At 45.8% G+C, this 26,665-nt stretch overlaps 1 protein-coding gene across 4 annotated transcripts in view; it reads right to left on the reverse strand.

Annotated features, from left to right (window-relative positions):
- Positions 1-26,665, reverse strand: part of LOC119978261 — a 57,298-nt gene that overhangs the window by 22,868 nt on the left and 7,765 nt on the right. For 2 of the 4 annotated variants that reach the window (XM_038819741.1, XM_038819743.1), the window contains exons 2-4: positions 13,692-13,942; positions 7,327-7,467; positions 4,668-4,872 (exon numbers count right to left, since the gene is read on the reverse strand). In XM_038819741.1, the coding sequence (XP_038675669.1) occupies positions 4,668-4,872; positions 7,327-7,467; positions 13,692-13,928 (583 nt within the window). In that variant the 5' untranslated portion in view covers positions 13,929-13,942. Of the gene's footprint in view, positions 1-2,147; positions 2,521-4,667; positions 4,873-7,326; positions 7,468-13,691; positions 13,943-26,665 lie in introns of those variants that run through there. The other 2 variants (XM_038819744.1, XR_005463413.1) reach the window with 2 other exon arrangements.

The following is a 26,665-nucleotide window of genomic DNA, read 5'->3' on the forward strand; positions in this document are numbered from 1 at the left end:
CTGTTTGGCACACAAGTAGTCCTGTGTTGTAGCTTCATCAGATTAACACCTCATTTTTAGGCATGCCTGGTGTTGCTCCTGGCATGCTCTCCCGCACTGAATATATTCAAGAGAGAGATCAATGGATTTCTAGATAGTAAAGATAGTGAGGGATATGTGGATAGTGCAGAGAAAACGGTGTTGAGGTAGATCAACCATAATCTAGGTGAATGGTGGAGAAGGCTGGAGGGGCCGAATGGTCTACTCCTATAAGACCATAAGACACAGGAGCAGAATTAGGCCACTCGGCCCATCGAGTCTGTTGCACCATTCAATCATGGCTGATATTTTTCTCATCCCCATTCTCCTGCTTTCTCCCCATAACCCCTGATCCCCTTATTAATCAAGAACCTATCTATCTCTGTCTTAAAGACACTCGGTGAATTGGCCTCCACAGCCTTCTGCGGCAAAGAGTTCCACAGATTCATCATCTTTCTCATTTCTTTAGCCCCTTTAGTCTGAGATTGTGTCCTCTGGTTCTAGTTTTTCGTACAAGTGGAAACATCCTCTCCATATCGACTCTATCCAGGCATCGCAGTATCCTGCAAGTTTCAATAAGATGCCCCCTCATCCTTCTAAACTCCAACGGGTACAGACCCAAAGTCATCAACCGTTCCTCATACGACAAGTTCTTCATTCCAGGGATCATTCTTCTGAACCTCCTCTGGACCCTTTCCAAGGCCAGCACATCCTTCCTTAGATACGGGACCCAACCCACTCACAATACTTCAAATGGGGTCTGACCAGAGCCTTATACAGCCTCAGAAGTATATCCCTGCTCTTGTATTCTAGCCCTCTCGATATGAATGCTAACATTGCATTTGCCTTCCTAACTGCCAACTGAACCTGCACGTTAACCTTAAGAAAATCTTGCACAAGGACTCCCAAGTTTGATTTCCCGAGCATTTCCCCATTTAGAAAATAGTCTATGCCTCCATTCCTCCTTCCAAAGTGCATAACCGCACACTTTCCCACATTGTATTTCATCTGCCACTTCATTGCCCACTCTGCTCGCCTGTCCAAATCCTTATGCGGCCCCCCTGCTTCCTCAATACTACCTGTCCTTCTACAGATCAAACTTAGAATGTATATTGTGAAAGGTTGTGGTCCCAGCACAGACTACTGAGATACACCGCTAGTCACCGACTGCCATCCTAAAAAAGACCCCTTTATCCCCACTCTCTGCCTTCTGCCAGTCAGCCAATCCTCTATCAATGCCAGGATCTTACCCTGAACACCATGGGCTCTTAACTTATTTAATAGTCTCCTATGCGGCACCTTGTCAAAGGCCTTCTGGAAACCTAAATATATCATGTCCACTGGTTCTCCTTTGTCTCCTTTTCGGCCAATAAAGGGGCGGGTGCCTTGGTAGCTGGGCAGGTCCTTAGCGGTCATTGACCTCGGCAGTTGGGCTTTCTGAGCAAGGGGAGTGGCCCCGATCAGTCTGTGGCTGTACCAGTTGCTTGATTCGAGTTCTATTGTCCTGGGAAAATGGGCCATTGAAATGTAAACGAGCGGGAGTTACGATCAGGTCTGGTTACCTGTAATTTAGATACACATAGGCTGTGTATCTGTCTGAGTCCTGGGTTGGCCATAATTCCCATGGTCCTCTGCAGGTGGCCATCAGGTTGGCTACAGGGGTGAAACCCACGCAAACACGGGGAGAATGTGCAAACTCCACACAGTGACCCAGAGCCGGGATCGAACCTGGGACCTCAGTGCCATGAGGCAGCAGGGCTAACCCACCGCGCCATCTCTATTAACAGTAAGCGAGTAGCTCCTACATGCTGTGTGTCTGGGCCCGTTCCGGGAGAGCTCCATCTTGCCACCACATCATCCCTATAGCACATGACCACCCGGTCAACATCTTCCCCATTATTTGGACAACTGATAGCACTGAGGTGTAACAATGTGGGAGAACAGTCATAAATATAAACTGTTCACACACATAAAATTAAACAGGGCTAACAACATCTAATTATTTACAATGTGCAAAATATGGATTGGCCGACTGCAGCTGGCGTATTGCCCATCACATCCCCCCCCCCCCCCCCCCCCCCTTAAAACAAAGTCAATTTATTGACCAGTTCATCACAGAGCCCTTGAACCTTATATCTGGTTGGCTTAGACGCCTCGAGTATGTGATTGTACCAGCTGGCTTTGCTAGAGATGTCCTTGAGGTGTTGTCTTCTGTGTGAATGACATCAGGGGTCCTTGTGGTGTACCAAGAGGCTGCTAAGCTTGCTGCATTGGCCTCTGGAGGGCCTCCACTTCCATTGGTGTGGAGGGTTTAGATTGCAGGCTGGATGCATGGTGTACAGTGGTGGTTGAGGGTGCAGACCCTGCAGCGCAACTCAGCCATTTCACCTTACAAGCCACCGGGAGTTTACCTTTTGTCAGAAATAGGGATTGTTTTCTGTTTTCTTCATCTTCCCACCTGAAGCGATCATGGTCAATCCTCTCAGGTGAATATCCATTTATCTAAGTTGGGCAGCAGAAGGCATTATGAGGATTCAATTTTATTGTGTGTTACAGTGCCAGCTGATGTTACTGTTGGACAAGTCAAATCCCAGGGTGGAACCCAGCTCGGTAGATCCTAACTTTTATTTTTTGTTTAGATACATGGAAGGCAGCAACTGAACAGTCACAAGAGTCAGTTGATGAACTTTTAACAAAAGAAAAAACATTTAATAAACCCAAAAACATGAACAATGATACATTACTTCACCCAAACTATATCTTTACAGATTTGTAAGGATAACACAAGTTACAAAATCTTATTTGTGGGTGTGGAGGATGAGTGTGGGAGGTGTGGGAGGGGCCCAGCTAATCGTGTGCACATGTTCTGGTCGTGTCCTAAGCTCACAGGATTCTGACTAGGTCTCCTTCTGCAGCACCATGTTGGCGATTCTACAAATAGGTGCCATATTTGGGGTATCAGGCTTGCCTGGACTGTAGACAAGGGCTGGGGCAGATGTCCTGGTCTTGGCCTCGCTGGTTGCTCAAAGGCGGGTGCTGCTGGGGAGGAGGTCAGCTTCTCCACCCAGTGCCTCGGTGTGGCTGGGGCACCTGATGGGGGTCCCCCCATGGGTTCTACCTGAGTCGGCAGCCGTTTATCCTGTACTTTAAAGAGCTGGTCACCGTTAGCTGTTAGATGGGATGAGGGCGGGGCTGAACTAGGGGAGGGGGGGGGGTCTTTCTGTTGGTGGTTGTGCCGCATTGGGCCGGGGGGGGGGAGATTTCGGGGGTTTGTTTATTGTGTTATTGTCTATGTATAAAATTTGACAAATGTGAATAAAATACCTCCTTCTGTATAAAAAGGCTATGTTGAACAGGATGGTGCCTGATGCCGTAGAGGGAGTGGGTTCTATTGAAGATGGAGGGCTCCCAAATTCAATGTTATTGTGTTACAATCCCAGTTGATGTTATAACTGGCTGGGAAGATCCCAGAATGGAACCCTGGCTCAGAAGACCATAATTTATCTTTTTTTAATACGATATGGAGAAACAGAGTCACAGGACTGGTAATTAGCTTTAACAACAAGAAAAACAAAATCTGTTAAACAAGAAAAAATTGGCTTATGGTACAATACGCCTTTATTCCACTCCTATCTTAACAATTATACACAAAAAATGGCAAAATGTCAGCTCTGGTGAGGAAAAGGTGCAGATTTTGAGTCTCTTTGCCAAATAAAGTGAGTGGGCGCGGTTTGCGATAACATTCTGGCAGGGCGGGGCCTCTTCGAGCCAGTTCCCAGCTCCAAGCAAACCAGGCTGCCATCTATAAAGGGTGTACCGACCAGCGCTACAGTCTAACGGCCTCCAGCCCACTTCACGGAGGAGTCTCGGAGGCTCTTCTCACTCCCCCCCACCACCGACATTCATTGCTGTAAAATCACCCACTCGCTACACATATCTGCAACCCCCCCATGAGGCTCCCACTAGGGTCTGGCCTGGCACTTCCACCTGGCTCAGGTTGGCAGTGCCAACCTGTGCCGGGGGCATTGCCCTGGACATTTCCCACTACACACACACACTCCCGGGGAAGCTCCTTACCTCTGCACCCCTGGCCGGACTCTTTGACTGCCTAACGCCTGGCCAAACCTGTTGGAAACCTCACCGACGTGACGTCACGCCGGCACCCGGTAAATATTCCATGAGGGGGAAGGTCTGGAGTGAGTGCTATCTAATAACCTGGTGATGTATTAAATTGAGGTTCCCAAGCTCGTGTGGCACGATTTGCAACATTCCACCGGAGAGGGGGGGTGGTGAAAATTACAAAACCCAATCACGTTGCAGCGAATCACGTTTTTCCATCCTCCCCAGATTCTGAGCCCGCGCCGAGTTTCTCATGGGCGGAGATTGCAGGCTCGAAATCTACCCCTCTTTTTACTGCACCAACATCTCCTTCTGTTCCCTTCGCCTGCAAATGTCAACTAGTTTTCCCTCAAATGAATCGAAGCTATAGACCTCAGCTACAGTTCGTGGTAGCAAATTCACACACTAATTCTACGCAGACTAAAAATTCATTTGAGAGCTAGTAAATTGGAATTTTATTTTTCTATGCAGTTATTAAACTTGTTGTCTAAAAGATTAAAAACACAAGTCAGAAGTGTGAACGTACGTACCAGTAATGATGTTGTGACTGTGCCTCTTGGGATGGAATTCAGGAAGATTTGCACAAAGTGGCTGATGGTATCGGATATCAAGCATTGAAGAATAAGAAGTGGAGTAATTTTGACTGCAACTTGTCGGATTAGTTATTTCTTTCATTGCTAGGCCCCGTGTACCTCTTGTTCGATTTTCATTAACTACTTTGTTCAGAATGCTGCGCTTTTAGAAATAAAATAAATTTGAATAATTGTTTGAAATTTGCATTCGAAGTTACACAAATTAAAAAAATAAGTCTTAAAAGGAATTTGTCATGATATATTTAAAATCAAGCTTAACACTGGCTTTAATCAATAAAACTAAATAGTATCTACAGGATGCAATTTTTGAAAATCAAAGGCTATATTAAAAACATCAGAAATGAGAGCAAAAACAAACAAAAAAGTCTCCCCAGGGAGGCCCTGTAAATACATGAATCTGATTTTAAAATTCCTGTCTGGGAAACGAAACCTGTCAACACCAGCTTCATCTTATTTCCTTTTTTTGGGCGACTCAAACAGCACCTTCCAACCCAACGGCCTCTACCATTTAGAAGGACAAGGGCAGCAGATACCTGGGACCCCCACCACCTGGAGGTTCCCCTCCAAGTCACTCACCACCCTGACTTGGAAATATATCACCGTTCCTTCACTGTCGCTGGGGCAAAATCCTGGAACTCCCTCCCTAACAGAACAGTGTGGACTGTAGCGGTTCAAGAAGGCAGCTTGCCACCACCTTCCGAAGGGCAACTAGGGATGGGCAATAAATGCTGGTCTAGCCAGTGGCACCCACATCCTATGAAATTTGGCCATTCACGTGTGTTTTATCCCTTTAACCATTTGGATAACCTTACTTCCCCAGCAAGTCGGTTATCTTTAAAACCCCTCATTTTGTTTTGCATCTCTTGCAGTGTAAAATATTCTCTGTAATTATTCCCCCCTCCACATTTACCAATGCTATGATTATGCTGCCCTAGTTTTATATTCCACTAGCTGTGTCCTGCTTTTACATCATTTGTAAATCTTTTAATGGAAAGAAAGTTGGCGCAGTGGTTAGCACTGCTGTTTCACGGTGCTAAGGACCCGGGTTCGATCCTGGTCCCTGGTCACTGTGGCGTTTGCACATTCTCACCGCGTCTGCGTGGGTCTCACCCCCACAACCCAAAGATGTGCAGGGTAGGTGAACTGGCCACTCTTTTGAGGTCCACCAACAAAATAGAAGAAAGGAAACAAACTAAGGGAAAAAACAAAAAAGGCCGCTCCTGTGAGAGGCACTGCCTGAACGTTAGAAAGCGCAACAGAAACTTAAAAACTTCAAATAAGAGTGCAATTAAAGGGCTCAATAAAGCACGCCATCCATTGCAGTGCCCACTGGACATGGAAGGCCTCGGTAGTGTCCGTGGACACCGCATCCTCTCTTTCTAGGGACACCCAGCCGCAAATGTGTAGACGTGGAAAAGTGGCAGACAGTCTGGTCGGACGAACCCCTCAGTCGCCCGCTACCAGGACCTATAAATGGCACGCTTCGCCAGGCCCAGGAGCAGGCTCACAAGGAGATCCTCCGCATTCCCTGCCAGGTAAATTGGCCACACTAAATTGCCCTTTAATTGGTTAAAAAAAATTGGATACTCTAAATTTATATTTTAAAAAAAGAAAAGAAAGTGAAGAAACCCATGTTTGTATGAATAACCCTGCTTCCCACCAAATCCAAATGTTAATAATAGATAAATTCCATATTCATTTTCTGGGTTTGCTGAATACACACGGATACAACAATTCCTTCTCACATTGCTGTCATGAAATAAATGCACTGCATGGCTAACAGAAAGGAATAGGAATGTTACATTTTGAATTAGAGACTGGGTTATATGATCTTCCGAAGTATTATTCTCAGGGAAATCAAGTGCAATTAAAAAGAGAAAATAAACCTCAGAGCAAAAAGCTAAACTTACAGGAAATTAAAATAACGTGACAGAGGCGCTGACATTTTTCTGAGAGGTTTCATGAAGATGTTCGCAGACTGGGCACAAATGGCCAGATTGTGCAATTACTGTGACAAGTTTACATAAGCAAATAATGAATGTACATATAGGAAATTATTTTAAAAATGTAACAAGATTTGAAACACAAAGTCAATTGGTACAGAAGGGGAGTGCACACCGATGCAAGATTTTAAAATGAAATAGATTAAGAGAGGAATGGTTACAAGCAAATTACTGCGGATTCTGGAATCTGAAACAAAAGCAGAAAATGCTGGACAATCGCAGCAGGTCTGACAGCTTCTGTGGAGAGAGAAGGGAGCTAACATTTCGAGTCTGGATGACTCTTTGTCAAAGTTGTTCTTTAAATTAATTTTAGAAATTATTGCTCTATCCTTAAATTGACAAGTTTATAATTACCTGGTACATTTATAGGAATTGACTTTCTAGCATTTATTATTAATATTTTCATGGGTAATAATTGGGTATAAATGTATAATTAATAAAACAGCTTATACAGAAATTAACAGTTATTTTAAATATAATTAAAATTCAAATCAAATTAAAATGTAAAAAGCGGAGTAATGTTATTTCAAATGGTTAAATATACAAAAATATAAGCACAGCTGTCTGTGTATAAAACAAGTTCTAGAACTTACTGGTATAACTTCCTTTAGATAAAAGGTTTCCCTGTGTGTGGTTAAATGTTCTTTTTCATCTGTGTTCATACCAAGGTGTTGTATCTCATCAGGGTAACCAGAATATTTGAATATCGGTTGAATTCTCCGACTCGTATAAGACTGGCAAAATAAGTGAAATATATGTCAAAAGTGAAAAATCTAAAAGAACATTTCCCAGTTCAGGATTCTTTTTTAACTTTTGGAGAGGGACATAATGAAGCCAAATGACATGAGAGCAGAGGGGAAACCCACGGTAGAACAGTGGTTCGCACTGTTGCTTCACAGCTCCAGGGTCCCAGGTTCAATTCCCAGCTTGGGTCACTGCCTGTGTGGAGTCTGCACATTCTCCCCGTGTCTGTGTGGGTTTCCTCCGGGTGCTCCGGTTTCCTCCCACAAGTCCCAAGAAACGTACTTGTTAGGTGAATTGGACATTCTGAATTCTCCCTCAGTGAACCCAAACAGGTGCTGGAATGTGACGACTAGGGGCTTTTCACAGTAACTTCATTGCAGTGTTAATGTAATAAAGATTATTATTATTATACTTGGACCTGTTTGTATGGATAAGCAGGCGGGTGTCATTCTTCTATTGCACAACCCCATCAGCCTGGCCTTCTTCCATTACACTTCTGCCAAAAAGATAACCTGTTGTGGGCAGTGTGAAGCACAGGGAATGGCTGCCTCACAACAGATGATAGAATGGCTGATAGCAATAACGTCGGTAAAGTTTATGTGCTCAGTTCATCAAATTCCCCTTGTCCGTTTCCCAGGTACCAAACAACCTGAAACCTTCTTCTATTTGGTGTGGTGGCCACTGAGTGCAATTGAGGTGGAAATGGCACAAAGTAGGTCAGATGACCTCACTGTGCCTTTAGCACTACCTGCCTGTGCAGTCAACTAAAGCAGGCTTTCTCGTGGTGCGGGTCATGACCCATGCAGACAGGTATCGGAAAGTCGCGGAGTGATCGGTTGCGGTGTGCCCAATCCTGAAAGGAGATCCCAAAGGCCGCTACTGGGATTTAAAATGAGAACGGCTGCATTAACGGCCATGCAGTCTGCCAACCAGAAGAGGCAACGGTGAGCAGGTCATGCCCCCTGCATGTACACTTGATGCCAAATGCCCTGTATGTACGGAGAGGAGAGCTTCTTCCATTTTCTAGCTGCCAGCAAGCAAGGCAGAACGTGTGTGAAGATGGATCCTCTTGTTCCAAGGGACAGTCAGAGACAAAAATAGGCAGTGTACCTTTGGCTAGGATCTCACATTGGTATCTGCTGGAGAGAACTGCACAGGAGAGTCCATTACAGGACAGAGCAGTGCTAGTGTTAGCTCTGTACAGAGCTTCAGGGCCTCCGCTGAACAGCCACAAAGAGGTTTGGAAAGTGAGAGTACAAAACCAAAACTACTACCCGTTCCCCACACTGCTATGGCGCATAGAAGAAAACTGTAAGTAAGGGAACTGTCAATTGATCGGTAAGCCTTATTCCGGCATCTGGCTGCGCTGATCAATAGTTTTTGTCGCTACTTTCCAGAGGAGAAGTTTCAGATATTGAAAGAGAAAATGTGGAGAAAAGAGAAAAATCCCTTTTGAATTTGAGATCCCAGAGTCAATTATTAATTTGCAGCTGACTCCAAATGAGAAGATTGATCTGTTGCACCTGACCTGTGACAGCACATTGAAAACACGCCACAAGTTCATGAAGCTGTCTAGAGTAGCATCCCACAGGACCATCCAGTGCTGAGTAAAACAAGCATTTTTTTTCTCCTGCCCTTCACAATTGTCTACATATCCGAGGTTGGATTTTCCGTTCTCACAAAGGTGAAGACTATACAAGGGAACCAGCTGAACTCTGCACCTGATATGCACATTCCCCTCTCCTCCCTGGGAACCTGATTTGAGTGAGATCACGAAGACCAAGCAGGCTCACCTGTTGCATTAAAGGTAAGCAAATGTGGCGTGTGTCGCGAAGGTCGGCCGGCGTGGGTCACAAAGGTCTGCTGGTTGGCAACAGTAGATCCCGGGAAAAAAAGTTTGAAAAACACCAATCTGAATAAAATTAGGCTACGCAATTTCACCTTCAGCCAGAAACGGAAGTGCCATTGAAGTGAGTGAAGCCCCCCGTCTCGATGAGGAAGTATAACTGACATCAGTCAGTCATGTGTTAGACTCTCACCATGAGGTTGGAACACACCAAGCCCAAAAGCATCATTCCGACCGTGTAACTCATTCATATGTAGGACTAATAAACTATTTCAAGAGAGTGTCAGAGTCCAGACAGTCTGTCGAAGGGAAGATAGATCAGGCATACCAGTAACCAAGAACCACGCCAAGAATCCACAGATCAGGGGAACAAAACGTACTGGATTTAAAATTGTATTGAACAAGTCTGAATATATTTTCCTTTTAAGCTGTATTGTAAACAGTAAGTAATTAAAATTTCGCACAAATACATATTGAGCAAGTTGAGAAGATTGGAATCTTTAGCTTTATTATTATTATTCATAGTGGAATCGTGTACAAAAGCAAGAAAGTTACGTTAAACCTTTGTAAAACATTTCTTAGACCTCAGTTTGAGAAACATGTTCAATTCTTGACATCACACTTCAGGGAAAATGTCGAGGCCTCAGAGAGAGCGCAGAAGAGTTTCACTAGATTGGTGCTGACGTGAGGAACTTCAGGTTAATGGGTGTTCTCCTTACAGCAAAGAAGGGTAGAAGAAGATTTGATAAGTTCAAAGTTATGAACAGTTTTGACAGAGTAATTAAGGAGAAACTTCTCAGTAGCAGGAGGGTCAATAGTGACAGCATAGACACGATGGACCAGATGGCCTTCTTCGGTGTTCTAACTATTCTACGGTTCTACGAATAATACGAGGAAACAGCTTAAAGGAAAAGAACATCAGTAAACTATTTTTTTTAGAAGTTTTTCTTTTAAAACATTTTTTCCAATTAAGGGGCAATTTAGCGTGGCCAATCCTGTATATTTACCCTGCATATCCTGTAGGTTGTGGGGGTGAGAATGTGCAAACTCCACACAGACAGTGACCCAGGGCCGGGATCGAACCTGGGTCTTCGGTGCCGTGAGGCAGCAGTGCTAACCACTGCGCCACCGCGTGGCCCATCAATTTTTTTAAAACAAAGTACGTTGTTGTGATCTGAACTGGAAAGGCTGGTGGATGCAGATTCAGCACTGATAAACAACAATAATAATCACCAGTAATAATAACCGTAATAAGCAACAATAATAAACATTAATAATCAAGTAATAAGCAACAGTAACAAACAGTAATAAACAACACGAATGATGAAAAGAGAATTGAAAAATTAATTGTCATAAAAAATGTAAAGGATTATGGGAAAAGAACAAAGGAGAGGTGCAAAGTGGACCGCTCTACAACAGCGTCACAATGATTAGCACACACTTCCTTGCTGTATCAATTCCCAATTCCTATCTGGCCATCACAGTAGTGTGATATGTTCAGAGAACGTGTCTTTCCATTTGTTTTACACCAAAGTCTGCTCTACCCCAAGTGGGACTTAAACCAACAATCCCTGACTTAGAAAGCCTGTGTCATATCCATAAGGCCACAGCAGCTTTGCAATGTTTGAATTTGGAGTTTGGAACTTGCCCTTTTTTCTCTCTGTAATTACCACCAAATCTGATGCCTTTTTGTGAGCCAGCCCTTTCTTTCCAAACACAACCACGCTGTAAGTCCAAAGATCCCAGCAATGCCGTGGCAGAATCGGACCTGCTTTTACACATTCAAAATTAGTACAATTGATTACTGGACCAAATGTTGATTGAACATCAGAGCAAGAATCTTCGCACAGTTTTCCTTATATCATAAGAAGCAAGAAGATAACATTTGAAATTCCCCTTTAGCTCAAAGTGAAATCTATAGATGAGGAATGCACTTTGTAGTGCACATACCGCTGTTTATTCAACATGATTTCAATACGCAGCTTTTCCTTAAGCTTTTCCCTTTGCTTAAGCTTGGCTGCTGCACCGCAATTACAAAGTTGAAAAAATAAATATTTTTATGAGCTTCTATCTGACTGAGGAGGCTTCAGGCTAATCCATATTGTTTGCAGACAAACAGGCTATAAAACAGGTTGCAAACATTATTGCTGCCCACTTTTAGTTGGGGAGGTAATAAAACTGATCATTATTTAGCTCAGAATTAGGTGCTGTAGAAAATAGTACATTATGATTAATCAAAGTGGCACCAACAATTGCAAAAAATGTGTTTGGTGTTATTCTCATGGGTCGATGAAGAGGTAAATTCTGGACCCCTATTCAATTAGTGGCAGTGTAAATGTGAGGAAGATGGTTGTGTTTGATGTGGGATTCTCAGTCATGTGTGGCTGAAGGGACAATAGGGACTAAAGTTTAAACAGTGAACACATTTTAGATGCTCACTGATGGAAAGTGAGTGGTCATGTAGAAATGATCAATGTTGTAATCTCCTGGGTTGAACAATATTAAAAGTAGTGTTCACGGTGCCGACACCATGGGCTGTGGAGAGAAAATAGGAGGCCAAAAAAACGATTTGAACTGAACTCAAAAATGCATTAAGTCTGATACAGTTCAGCACATTAAATGCTGCATTTATTATAGTAAGAAGTCTCACAACACCAGCTTAAATTCCAACAGGCTTATTTGAAATCACAAGCTTTCGGAGCGCTGCTCCTTCATCAACAAAAAACAAAGAACAAAGAAATGTACAGCACAGGAACAGGCCTTTCGGCCCTCCAAGCCAGCGCCGACCATGCTGTCCGTCTAAACTAAAATCTTCTACACTTCTGGGGTCCGTATTGTTGTGCCTTCTTTACCTACTGTAAATATGGCTGTCAGTGAGGTTGCCCTCCTTCCTTTGGATATCAATATTCTAATGCTCAGAGTCACCAAATGATACCACCACAAGGTTCAACCGGCTATCGATCAAACAGCCAAACACCAGTTAGTTAGTTCAAGGTCAAGGGTACTTTATTTACACTCAATTAGTCATGCAACATAAACACTACTAGTTAAACTACACTATCGACTAAGACAACCTGTACTTAACTTCAGGCACCCGGCTTAGGTCAGAGAAACAGCGGCCATTGTTCGATTCTGGATCTATCGTGTCTGTAGAAGTAACTGCTGCCCAGCTAGGCTCATCCGTCTGGTAGCGAGCGTTGAACTTGCTTCTGGTGGGGCTGCGATTGGAGATGGTCGTTGCCGGGGCGCCAGATCCAAAAGAGGCCGAACACATGGCGGACTCTCTTCTTATTCCTGGGGGTTTTCGCGCTCTTTTGGGCGGTCCTTCAGTTTGGGTGATCCCTGATCACTATATTCGATTCGAACCAATAAATGGGCGGGTGTCTGGATGGCTGGGCGTGTCCCAAGCAGTCACTGACCCTGTTGTTTACGCTTCCCTAGTACAGGGAGTGGCGCCGGAATGTCTGGGACTGTACCGGTCGCTCAAGCACCAGTCCTTTGTCTGGGGCAGATGGACCATCAAATGCTAATCGGTTGGGGTTTCGATACCGTCTGGATTCCTCACTCGCAAATATACGTTTCAGGCTCTGAGCCTGCCTGAATCTCGCATTGTCCATTTTACCCACTATGCTTTGCGACCTTCCCTGTTCCTGGTTGTAAGTGGCCATCCCAGGTGGCTACAGTATCTCTCTATTCCCATCCTATTCATGCATTTGTCAAGCTGCCCCATAAACATCACTATCGTCCCTGCTTCTACCACCTCCTCCGGCAGCGGGTTCCAGGCACCCACTACCCTCTGTGTAAACAACTTGCCTCGTACATCTCCTCTAAACCTTGCCCCTCGCACCTTAAACCTATGCCCCCTAGTAATTGACCCCTCTACCCTGGGAAAAAGTCTCTAACTATCCACTCTGTCTATGCCCCTCATAATTTTGTAGACCTCTATCAGGTCGCCCCTCAACCTCCTTTGTTGCAGTGAGAACAAACCGGGTTTATTCAACCGCTCGTCATAGCTAATGCCCTCCGTACCAGGCAGCATCCTGGTAAATCACTTCTGCATCCTCTCCAAAGCCTCCACAACCTTCTGGTAATGTGGCAACCAGAATTGAACACTGTACTCCAGGTGTGGCCTAACTAAGGTTCTATCCAGCTGCAACATGACTTGCCAATTCTTATACTCAATGCCCCGTTTCTACATGACCACTCTCTTTCCATCAGTGAACTTTAACCTGTTGGACTTTAACCTGGTGTTATGAGATTTCTTACTCTGCCCACCCCAGCCCAGCAAAGGCATCTCCACATCACAATTATTATAGACAACTGACATTTATTTCTGTAAATGCATAACATGCCTATCAGGGAGCTTACTTGCTTATAGGAACTTGTATAATCTGTTACAGCAGGTTTTTTTTCCAGTATCAGTGTACTTCTATGCATAGGTCTGGCACCACGGTGGCTCACAGGCTCTACTTCCTTCGAAATGTTTGTCCGATAAGGTTGGTCCCTGAGCACAGGTATATCCATGGCCTGGTCAGTGAGAATTGTGTTGGTGCTGCAGCCTTTACCAAAGCCAGCTAACATCTGGGCACATTCTTGATTTGGCATGTTGTACAATTAAACTGTGATGATACAGAAAAAGCAAATTTAATTTGAATAGACAATATTTATAAGAGCTCTTATGTCGAATTAATATCCTACTGCCAAAATATTCAAATTGTGCACTATACCGTTTTCAAACCTTATTTGCATCGCAACGTTCACTCAGAGTATTAGAAATTGTCATATGATGATTGAGTAACAAGATTAGAATTTAATTAGCTTGTTTAATATCTTAAGCTACTAACATGGAGCTCAAACGGCCCAAAGAATTTTGCATGTGTGGTTGGAATTTATTTTTAACTCTTGCAATAAAGGCTTTAAAAAAATCGCTCAATTATAATATTCATCTGTAATTCTCGAATTCATATATATCAGCGATACTTTGCAAGCATAACAAAGAGACGTTAGTCAGTCCATGCTGTTCTCACCTGAGCTAGAGTGAAACATTTACAAAAATCTCTCACCCCTCAAACATCTGTCTGACAATGGCATCCCGATTGATCTCAGCATTTACAGCTTTTAATCTATGCCATCTTGAAGAGATATGTTAAGTGCACTGCAGCAGTAGAATACTTTGGACATCATATCGATAAATGATACAACAGCCAGGCAGGTGTAGTTAAAGGTGGAAATCAGTAAGATGCTGTCCGACTGTCTTCTCCAGAAAACGGTATCATTCAGGGGTGCTGCCTGAATTTTCATTGAGCCCGAGAGGGTCTTACTTCGCCAAAATGGTGTCAGAGCTCCAATTCCTAACCCAACATTCACCAGTTTCACCGGGGGAGGCGGGGGTGGATTGTAGTTTTCACATCTATGATTCACGGAGGCAGTTGCACATGTAAAAAGCTGACTACAAACAAATCCAATTTTTATAACTGGAATGGCCAAAGCATTTTTGTGGATTTTAGATCTTTCAAAGGCAGTTCTAAAGCTGTCTCTGGAAAGGAAGGCTAACTCTTTAGACAGGTTAAGTGCCTTTTGGGATTGTTTAAAGTAGACATGAATGTGCATAAAAAGTGGTTAAAGCCATTCGAACTGTCAAGCTGTCAAGGGAACTGTCAAGTTGCCAAAGTTGTTACATCTCTGGCCTTTAGATTAAAATAAGCAGTATGCAGTTAAAATCAGTGTTTGCTATTTCACTCTGTCGGCTGACATATGGCAGACATTAATCATTATAAGATTTCTGCATAATGACTTATTCCATAACCTATCATTATCACAGTGGGGTGGCTGTCAATTCAGTTTGATTTATAGCTCCAACTGGTTATAAAGTTTTGACGTGGGGCTATGAATACAAATACAAATGTCTTGTTTTTATAGAGAATTAAGTAATTAAAGGGAATGCATGTTAACTTTTTTATTTGTTCATGGGATCTGGGCCAGCATTTATTGTCCATCTCTAAATGCCCTCAAGAAGATGGTCACAGAGGTCAACAGCACAGAAGAGGCCCTTCGGCCCCTCGAATCTTTCACAGTCATGTCACCCAAGCTTGTTTCTAGTTAGACTTCAGAAAAGAAGAGTGGCACGGTGGTTAGCACAGTTGCCTCACAGCGCCAGGGACCCTGGTTCGATTCCGGCCTTGGGTGACTGTGTGGAGTTTGCACGCCCCCCCCGTGTCAGCATGTGTTTCCTCCGGGCGCTCCGGTTTCCTCCCACAGTCCAAAGATGGTTAGGCAGATTAGCCATGCTAAATTGGCCCTTTAAGTGGAGTTATGGGGAAAGGATGGGGGCGCAGACCTCGGTAGGGTGCGCTTTCGGAGAGTTGGTTCACTCGATTTGCCAAATGGCCTCCTTCTGCACTTTAGTGATTCCATGATTCTAAGACCACATGGCCCTCTTCATTTCACCCAAAGTTAAAGACATAGTCCCAAAACATAACATTCTTATAATCCTAATATTTGCAAAAAAAAGACAAAAAAACAGAAAAGACAGCAAAAGTTTGACATTGTCAAAGTCTCCAACAATTCATTATCTGAAGGAAGACTTTTTAAAGAACACTTTTAACAGCTAATTTTCCAGGCGACAGAAGTAATTGGCAGTTATTCGCAATTATCATACAATTAAAAGGATGCTTATGCTATAAATTACTGGGCTTAACTTCCGGTGGTGAATTTCATAGAAAGCTGATGTACGCCAACTGCAATTTTGTGAAAGTCAAGGGGAGATTAAGGGTGCAATGCCACTTTCACAAAGTGGGCCAAATTGTCCAGCAACTTGTCGTGATTTGCAATTCACAGAAAACCTTCCTTGCCACAAAATGCTGCTGAACTTTCATATTAAAATGATGTGTGTCATTCACAGGCCATTATTACGCCAGAAGAATATGGCCTAATAGATATGACATGCAGATGTCAGTGGAGTAACACTGTACTTCGATTTTCTGGTTGATATTCAGAATTTCAATCAGCCCGAAAGTCTGACAAGGTAACGTACCTGCAGCAAAAGAAGTCAAGTACCACTAAAATTAGTTTCCTTGTTGATGGAACTTAAAGGATCCACAGATTAAACTCAGTTGCTGCCATTTATAATTTTGTGTCACAAAGTGATAAACGTGGCTAAAATTAAAAGTTGCCCCAAAATGACAGGTGTGATGCCGTAACTACAGAAGATGATCACACTTGTCACAAGGAGCGGGATGATAAATAGCACCCACAAGTCTTCACAACTGTACGTTTTCCATTTTTTACATCAATCATTCCAAGATAGGGCAGTTGGTGCAGAAACAATGAATGAACGGAATTCCTGTAAAACTGGGTTTAGACAACAGAATCTTAAACTTGAATTCAGGAGAGTGTGTTGAAATAGTTAAAGGTAGGGTGATAGTTATCATAAAACAGAAAAGTCTAAGAAAAATTGAAAAGTATTGACAGATTAAAGAAACAGAACAGGAAGTGACCTTAAGTTAGCAACCTTGAGCAAAGACTGGCCAAGTGTTGTACTGCAGAGCTGAACAAATCTGGCTTGAATCCGTCTTTATTTAGACAAAGGCATTGTATCCTGCTAGCAAAAGTAGATGTGCTACGATCGAGGTATGAATGTAGAATCCAATGCATCTTCATGGGGTTGAGATGTAGCTCCGATCAAGAACAACCTAAATTCATTACCCTTTTTGTTCCTGATGAATATTCTACTTATGAGTGTAACATACATACTTGTTTGCTGGTAGCCACTTATATGTTCAACATTGGTCTCCCCGTGTTTGCGAGGGTTTCGCTCCCACAACCCAAAGATGTGCAAGTTAGATGGATTGGCCATGCTAAATTGCCTCTTAATTGGGGAAAAAATAATTGGGTACTCTAAATTTAAAAAATAAAATTTTTCAACATTGGGCCGGATTCTCTGTTTCAGAAAGTGTTGACGCCGGGACTGAATTGGTGGACATCTATAACAACAAAATTGGCGCCCGTCCCACAGCAATTCATGATCCATTAATGGGCTAGCATTGTCGCCACGTGGAACGCGATAGATTCCAATGAAAATCAATATCTGATTCGACAGACTCAGGATTGACACTCGAGATGCTGACAAGTTGCAGTCGCATATCAGCACTCCACTCCCCTCACACACACTCATCCTAGTCAACAAGATGGCCGCAAGATCAGCGGCACCCTAGTTGTGGATGCAGAGTTCGAGGCCTCACTGGACGTCGTGGAGGAAAGGCAGGCCACCCTATTCACCAAGATGGAAAGAAGGTTGCCACCCGCCACTACACCAAGCCTGGGCACAGATGGCAGAGGCCATGAGTGCTGTGGGCTCCACTGCAAGGACTGGACAGCAGAGCAGAAAGAGGTTGCACAACCTCAAGGTGACCCGGGTGAGTAGGCAGCACTGTGCCCCTGGCACCAACCCGTTCCGAACACCTGTAACTCTTCCCAACCCGGAGGACGACCGAACCCCACCCGCTGGCAGTGTGCACACGTCTCCCCTGCATCACAAGTCAGCATCCATAACGCCTGCCATGGTTGGGTGCCCTGAAGACGAAGACCACCAGCTTCCCACCCCCTGCTGCCCGCGTCCGACTGTCTAACGCGGTGCACTTTCTGTCTGCCCCTCCAACCTCCAGGAGAAGGCAGCGCATAACCGGAGAGAGAGAAAGAAGACCACCGGACCTGCGGCCCCTCACTGGACGTGGTCGGTGAGCCCGGAGAGAGGACAGTCATCAAGGTGGAGATCGGCATTGGGCAATCAAGTGAGACCCCACTGCGTTGCAGTTTCCCATGGCAAACCTGGCACCAAAACTCTCCACCATCTCAGAGACACTCACCTCGGTTGGGCACTATCTGGTGCGCACCACTGACGTGCTGCAGAACATCAGGTTGGCGGAACTCCCAAGGGGCCAGACAGTCAGAGGGGGTCCCGACCCCAGGCCTAGCTGCTGTCCAGACGGGTCTTGGGCTTCTGGAAAGGGCGGTCCCATCAATAATGGAGATGCAGACACAGAGCCAGAGATTACATGAGGGGCTGTCAGCGACCATTCAGCAGTTGGCGGTGGAGTTGGAGGGGTCCAACCACGTGCAGGGCAGGAGGCGGTGCTGACCATGCGTGCCACCCAGGCCAACACCGCGCAGGTGGTGTCCACAGTGGAGGCCTTGGGGGAGAAGGTATTGGCCATGAACTGCAAATGGAGAGAACACTGTGTAATTGTCAGGATGTCCGAGGCCTGGGCACTCTGTACAGGCATTGGCCAAGGGCACAGGACAGGGCTGCCCTGTCACAGGCAGCTATGTAACCAGGGCCACTTGGACATTGCAGCGGCGCTCCTCAGCGTGGCCCAGTCACAACGGATTATAGCTGAGGGCGCCGTCGGCAGTGCCTGGTGCTGGCTGAGCTGTACCAGTCCCAGAGGGAAGTGGCCCAGTACCTGTGCTCCATGGTCGTGAGCGTGGAAACCCTCGTCAATACGAGAGTGGGCCCCCAGGACTGGCAGCGCCAGGTGGCGGGGGAGCCCCGGAGTTTGTTCCGGTCGCACCCCTGTCCCACAGAGTAGCCCGGGGGGGCCATCGGGCACCCCAGGGGAGGAGGAGATAATGGGGCGCCTGCCATGACCCCAGCGGATAACCCCTGCCACCCAGGAGCCAATTTCTCACCCGGGGATGTGCAAAAATGTCAGGAACCATCGAGTATGCCAGGATGAAGGCGTTGTGCACACTGCATAGATATCGGGCAGAGACGTGCATAATGTGCATCTCATGGTCACGCACCATCTGCACGTTCATCAAGTGGAATCCCGTTCGGTTTGTGAAGACTGGCCCGTCAGGGGCCAGTGCGCGTAGGGAGGCATGCATCCCATCGATCAGCCACTGAACCTGGGGAATCCTGGCGATGGTGACAAAACCCGCTGCCCGGGCATTCTGGTGGGCTCGGTCCACATCGAATTTAATATATTCCGGGCATATAGGGCCTCGGTGACGGCATGGATGCACCTGTGCTCCGGGGTCTGCAAGATCCTCTAGGTCCCCAAATGGTGCCTGGAAGGGCCCTGTGGCGTAAAGTTTCAGGGCAGCCGTCACTTTGATGGCCACTGAGAGCGGATTCCAGGTGTGCCATGATCCGGCAGGTACGTCGCTTTATATCCCTCTGCTCAGTCGGAGTCTCCAGCAACATGTCCGGCCCGGCACGTCCAAGAATGACAGGTGCTGCCAGTACATACAAAGCCTGATGCAGTGTGTCCTTCCCACCTCCTCCTCGGCCTGTTGAGCGGCCAGCTCTCCATCCTCACCAACTGCCTCCTGTTGCTCTGGGGCAGGCTCCACACTGCAGGGTCTTCCCGAGCAGCTCCTGCTCGTACAGCCTCAGTGCATCCCCCGGGCAGCACAAGTGGCTAGCACTGTGGCTTCACAGCGCCAGGGTCCCAGGTTCGATTTCTTGCTGGGTCATTGTCTGTGCGGAGTCTGCATGTTCTCCCCGTGTCTGCGTGGGTTTCCTCCGGGTGCTCCGGTTTCCTCCCACAGTCCAAAGATGTGCAGGTTAGGTGGATTGGCCATGATAAATTGCCCTTACTGACCAAAAGGGCGAGGAGGGTTTTTTGGGTTACGGGGATAGGGTGGAGGTGGGGCTTGGGTGGGTCGGTGCAGACTTGATGGGCCGAATGGCCTCCTTCTGCACTGTATGTTCTATGTTCTAAGGCTGCAGGGGAAATTATGAAGGCCAATATTCCTGGTTGGATTCCGAAGTCACTTGTCTGCAGGCGGTGAAAGGCAGACATGTTAGCATGGTGCATACTCTGTGCCAGGTCCAACGGGCTACACAGTGGCCTTGGCCTGCACTGCAGTCTCTGCCCCCACATGTCCCTCCCCCCCACATTTCCCCCCGCCCCCATCTCCACGCCTACCCCAGGCACTCTGCCCTCCGCACCTCTCCCCTGCGGAGCCACTGCGGGGGGAGGGGGGGGGGGGGTTACCCCAACCCCAGGGCCCATCCCCTGGTCACTCCCCCCTGGCCCTGGCAAATGCCCCCCCCCAGCCAGCTGGCAGCCCACCATCATGCCTCTGGGAACACGTCCTATCTCCTCTCTCCCTCAGCAGCCGCGGCACCTGTTTCTCGATTTTTAAAACCACAAGTGAAACCCACCGTCAGCAATTCCTCCTGGCGGGGGTGAAGCATCGAAGAGGGCTCAGAGAATACAGGGTCAGGCCTGTTAATGATATGCCAACGCCATGTGAAGGCACCGGAGTATGACATTCCGTCGGGTGCCCAGCGCCGGCCAAGATTTTTGCCTGACATGCAATTCTTCGCCCAATCACGTTTTGCGATTCTGCCGTTGCTGAATGGGGAATCCTGCCCAACTTGTTTCTATTTGGGTTTAATCCAACATTCCCTTGCACCTGATGTTCTTGTCTTCCAAGGTGATAGAGGCTGGGTTTAAGAACTGCTATTAAAGAAGCCAGGGGCCATGTTTAGATGCTCCTATGCATCCCATGTTCTGGATGGTATCCATCTGCTGTGCATCCCATGTTCTGGATGGTATCCATCCTGCTGTGCATCCCATGTTCTGGATGGTATCCATCCTGCTGTGCATCCCATGTTCTGGATGGTATCCATCCTGCTGTGCATCCCATGTTCTGGATTTTATCCATCCTGCTGTGCATCCCACATTCTGGATGGTATCCATCCTGCTGTGCATCCCATGTTCTGGATGGTACCCATCCTGCTGTGCATCCCACGTTCTGGATGGTACCCATCCTGCTGTGCATCCCACGTTCTGGATGGTACCCATCCAGCCACATGGACAACATTCTATCACACTTCAGACCTGTGCTTTGTAGGTTGGAGAGTCTTTAGGGAGCTTGGAGGTGAGCCATTTTCTGTAGAATACCCAGTCAGCGATCTGCTCTAGTAGCCGGCATATTAATATAGCTTCCAGTTGAGTTTCTGCGCAAGGGTGACCACCACGATGTTGATGAAGGGGAACTTGAAAATTTCATGCCATTGAATATCAAGGTGAGGTGATCAAACCCTCTCCTGTTGCAATGGTCATTGCCTGCTACTACTATGGCATAAATATTACTGGACAATTATCACACCCAAGGTTGGATGTTGCATGCCAGCATGAGCTATTTCATTATCTGAGGAACTGCAAATGGAGAGAACACTGTGTAATTGTCAGTGAACAACCATCACCTCTGACCTTATGATGGAAGCCATGATGTGGAGGTGCCGGCGTTGGGCTGGGGTGAGCACAGTAAGAAGTCTTACAACACCAGGTTAAAGTCCAACATGTTTACCTGGTGTTGTAAGACTTCTTACTGATGATGGAAGGAAGGTCATTGCTGAAGCAGCTGAAGAAAGCCAAGCTTAATATCTGCTCTGTGGAATTCCTGTCGTGAGTCCAGGAGCTGGAATGATTTGTCTCTTTGATTCCATTCATCTGAACCAAGTGCCAAAAGGTTAGTGTGCTAGCATGTAGAGCTTGCCAATACTGCAATAAATATTTTCAGATTAAAATCAAAATTGGTTTAGATTAAAAGCAGAATTAAACAAATAATGAAAACATGGAAGTGATAACCAGGTAGCAAACTGAAGAGATTGCAGGGTGATTTGATGGCCTGGTATTCCGCGTGTCTCTGTACACTGAAGGCAGGTAACCTTCAATTCTCCTGACATTAATAAAACGTTTTCCTGGGAAGGACCCCTGTGACTGTTACTTCCAATTGGGAGTGTCCGATTACAGAGACACATTCATTATATTCTTAGGATCACTAACAAATGCTTTCATAGTATCAGAAGCTCCACTTACAGCTTGTCTCAATAAACGTAGAATTTATTTTTAAAAAAGCAATGCTTTTCTTTTATTCAGACCAGTTTTTGATTTGCCCACAGATCCTGGTGACATGTTGATTACTGTTCACAGTGAGCCTCCCAATTTTACACTCGTCACCAGCTGCCCTCCTCTCACCAGCTTTCCACTCACATTACAGAAATTTAACAGGTGCTTGTCTGTAAGTTTCAACACCCGGGACTCTCCAATGTCATAACCAACAGAGTACTGTGATAATACAGCATCTGGGATGTGGTAACATCATTCTCAACAACAGTTGTAGTAACAGGGCAGACCTACGCCAACTGTCATGAATGACTTGCATTATATATCGATCTCTCCTTTGTTGCAAAAATGGGGGAAAGAGGCTGAAAATCATAGGTCCCGCCCCTGAACATGGCACCTACTATTTTTGCAGGAGCAGGAAATGGGTCGTACCACAATTTTCACTTGCCCGTTTCACGGAGGTGGCTTCCCAAATAAATCAGCCGCTGCCTCCACTCATTTGGTGACTCATATATATGAAACAAAATATGTGCCTGTTTCTTTTTTAAAATATATTTGTTCAAGGGATGAGAGTGTCGCTGGCTAGGCCAACACTTATTGCCCATCCCAAATTACCCTTGAGAAGGTGGTGGTGAGCCGTCTTCTTGAACAGCTGCAGTCCATGTGGTGTAGGTACACCCACTGTGATGTTAGGGATGGAGTTCCAGGATTCTAACTATACAATTTTACTAATCACTCCATCTGGATCTGTAAAGACTTAATTACCTGCAAAGATTCACATTCAAAGTATCATCTTGCATCATTGACTTTGTCTATTTATGTGGTTGTGGACCTACCTCTCCAAACAAAGTGATTCCAAACAAACCTGTTGTAAGACTTATTACTGTACAATTTTAGAGATGGTACTAAGTTAGATAGAAGTGAGCCGGAAAAACTGTGGCAGATGGAGTGTGTGAGGCCATCCACTTTTCATCCAACAAAGACAAATCAGAGTGTTTAATTGATGCTGAGACTGGGAACTGTGAAGGAACAAATAGATTTAGATGTCCTTGTACACACACCACTAAAAGCACAGGGACAAAAAGCAATCCAAAAGGCTTTTGGAATATTGGGCTTTATTTCAAGAAGATTGGAACATAGAAGTGAGGACATGAGGTTTCAGTTAGACAAAGCCTTGTTCAGGACTTATCTGGAACATTGCATTTAAATTCGGTCTTGGAGGGGGTAGTATGCAGATTGGTGAGAATAGCAGGGTGTAAAGGGGGAAATTACAAGGTCAGGTTGCTTAAACTTGGTTTGTATTTTCTCGAGTTCAGACGTTTGAGGGATGATATAATCAAAGTCTTCACAGTTACAATGATAGGTGATAGGATAGGTGCAGAGAAACTATTCCCTCGGTTGGGATGATCCAAAACAAGGGGGAATAATCTTAAAATAACAACTAGGGCATTGATGAGTGAAATCAGGAGGAAGCACTATTTTCACACAAAGAATACTGAGTATATGGAACACTTCCCCTCAAATACCCCTGCATAGGGTATGTAAAAATGTCATGAGTGAGATTAATGGATCTTTGATGGTCATGGTTACCAAGGGATATGGAGCAATGATGGTTAAATGGAGTTTGAAGAACATATTAGCCATGATCTAAGTGAATGGCAGAACAGGTGAATAGACTATCCCTGTTCTCATACTTACATTTTGCGGGTGATCCATTGTCTCAGACAATGGTGCCAGTGTGGCACGGTAACACAGTTGCTTCACAGCTCCAAGGGCCCAGGTTTGATTCCTGGGTTGAGTCACTGTCTGTGAGCAATCTGCACGTTCTCCCCGTGTCTGCGTGGGTTTCCTCCGGGTGCTCCGGTTTCCTCCCACAGTCCAAAGATGTGCAGGTTAGGTGGAGTGGCCATACTAATTTCCCCTTAGTGTCCGAAAAGGTTGGGTGGGGTTAGTGGATTATGAGGTTAGGGTGGAGGTGTGTCTTAAGTGGGGTGATCTTTCCGAGGTCCGGTGCAGACTCGATGGACTGAATGGCCTCCTTCTGCACTGTAAATTCTATGATTCTATGACGTACTTTGGGACATTCTAAGGTCGTGTATGACTCCAAAGGTCTTTCATGTAAACATTTGACCTGGGGTGAGAGGTGAAACAGGTAAGCAGAACGTTAAATAAAGTGAAAGGAATCCCAAAGTGAAGGCACAAACTAAGTGATTGAGCGGCTGAAGAATTCTTTCAGTTTAATAGCTGGAAAATGGACGTGAAGCTACACATGGATAAGGCGTCTGTTATTCTAACAAACCCTTTCCAGAGACTCAGTGTCACATGGCTGTAACTAGGTTTCAGGCTGTTTGCATTATCTGCTTTCGGCATCTGTTCTCAGGTGCTGCAGTGAATATTTGAAGGAATTTGGGGAAATAAGAGTACCCTGGAGTAGCTGCATGTATCTGCTAGACTGCCCAAGATAGCACAATGCAAAGTTAAATTGTTTAATACTGCGTTCCTATACTTACTGCTGACTCATGCCAGGGACACAGTCAGCATTTTTGCTACACTTATTCATACCCCAGCTGAACATAACTTTGAAATGCAAACGTATGGTTGAAACCCTTGACACGTTCACATCTTTCAAGCACTTACTACTTCATAGGATTGCATATGCCTGACCCGGAGGTCTGTTAAATAGCGCGTGATAGTGTCGGGCGTGCAACCGAACATCATCGTGCACCGTTTTGTTAGGTGGGCACAAGCGCAGATCATGAACGCTCCCACGGGAATTGGGTTAAAGATTAAAGGGGATTAAAACCCCAATTAGCCGGAATGTCAGATTGCCTGTGCAATTTTAAGGGCAACACAAACGGGTGACCCAACCAGAATTGATCTTTTAAAATTCCAGTGCAGGATACAAAGCCCCCTGCTGGCAATACCGGCTGCAGCGTGTCAGAGTGAGGTGCTTTCTGCAGAGTGGAAAGGCTGTTTGTTGTGTGTGTTGGGTTCATCAGAGTGTTGAGCTCAAAGAAGTTTTCTATTACCTGGCACCAGAGGTTTGGGTCCCTCTGTATATTGTTTTTTTAAAATAAACATTTTATTGAGGTATTTTTTGGTATTATAACAACAACACAATAAACAATGCACATGAAAGTATGAAATGAAATGAATGAAAATCGCTTATTGTCACAAGTAGGCTTCAAATGAAGTTGCTGTGAAAAGCCCCTAGTCGCCACATTCCAGCGCCTGTTCGGGGAGGCTGGTACAGAGGCTGAACTATAAACATAGTGTAAAGGCCGTCTCCCTCCCTTACAGGTCCCACCTTTATTAACCCCCTACTCTCAGCTAAACTTTTTTCCCTGCTTCTGCTGACGATTAATTTTCCACAAAGAAGTCGACGAACAGTTGCCACCTCCGGGTGAACCCTAATAGTGACCCTCTCAAAGCAAACTTGATTTTCTCCATACAGAGAAAGTTAGCCATGTCCGATAGCCAAGTCTCCGACTTCGGGGGCTTTGAGTCCCTCCAAGCTAATATCATCCGTCTCCGGGCTACCAGGGAAGCAAAGGCCAGAACGTCTGCCTCTTTCTCCTCCTGGATTCCCGGGTCTTCCGACACCCCGAAAATCGCCACCTCTGGACTTGGCGCCACATTTGTTTTTAACACCGTGGACATGACATCTGCAAACCCCTGCCAAAATCAACTAAGCTTCGGACATGCCCAGAACATGTGGGCATGGTTCGCTGGTCCTCCCGCAGACTTTCCACACCTGTCTTCCACCCCAAAGAATCTGCTCATCCGGGCCACTGTCATGTGAGCCGGTGAACGACCTTAAATTGTATCAGGCTGAGCCTGGCACATGTTGCGGACGCGTTGACTCTATCCAACGCGTCCTCCCATAGACCATCCTCTACCTCTCCTCCCAGCTTCTCCTCCCACTTGTGCTTCAGCTTCTCGGTCTGCATCTCCTCTGACCCCATAAGTTACTTGTAAATGTCCGAGACGCTCCCTTCTCCTACCAATCCTCTGGAAACTACCCTGTCCTGAATCCTCCTCAGCGGTAGGAGCAGGAAGGTTGACACCTGTTTACGTAGGAAGTCCTGCACCTGCAGATACCTGAATTTGTTTCCCCTCGCCAACCCAAACTTCTCCTCCAGCGCCCTCATACTCAGAAAGCTCCCCTCTATAAACATATCCCCCATCCTCTCAATCCCTGCTCTCCGCCATATCCGGAACCCCCATCCATACTTCTCGGGGCAAACTGGTGATTATTACAGATTGGGGGCCAGACCGATGCTCCCTCTGCTCCCTCATGTCTCCTCCATTGCCCCCAGACTCTCAGGGACTCCACCACCACAGGGCTGGTGAAGTACCGTGCCAGTGGGAACGGCAGAGGCACAGTTACCAATGCCCCCAAACTGGTGCCCTTGCATGAAGCCGCCTCCATACACTCCCATGCCGACCCCTCCCTCACCCACTTCCTGATCATGGCTA

The sequence above is a fragment of the Scyliorhinus canicula genome, chromosome 15, assembly GCF_902713615.1.
Source record: "Scyliorhinus canicula chromosome 15, sScyCan1.1, whole genome shotgun sequence".
NCBI classification, from domain to species: Eukaryota; Metazoa; Chordata; class Chondrichthyes; order Carcharhiniformes; family Scyliorhinidae; genus Scyliorhinus; species Scyliorhinus canicula.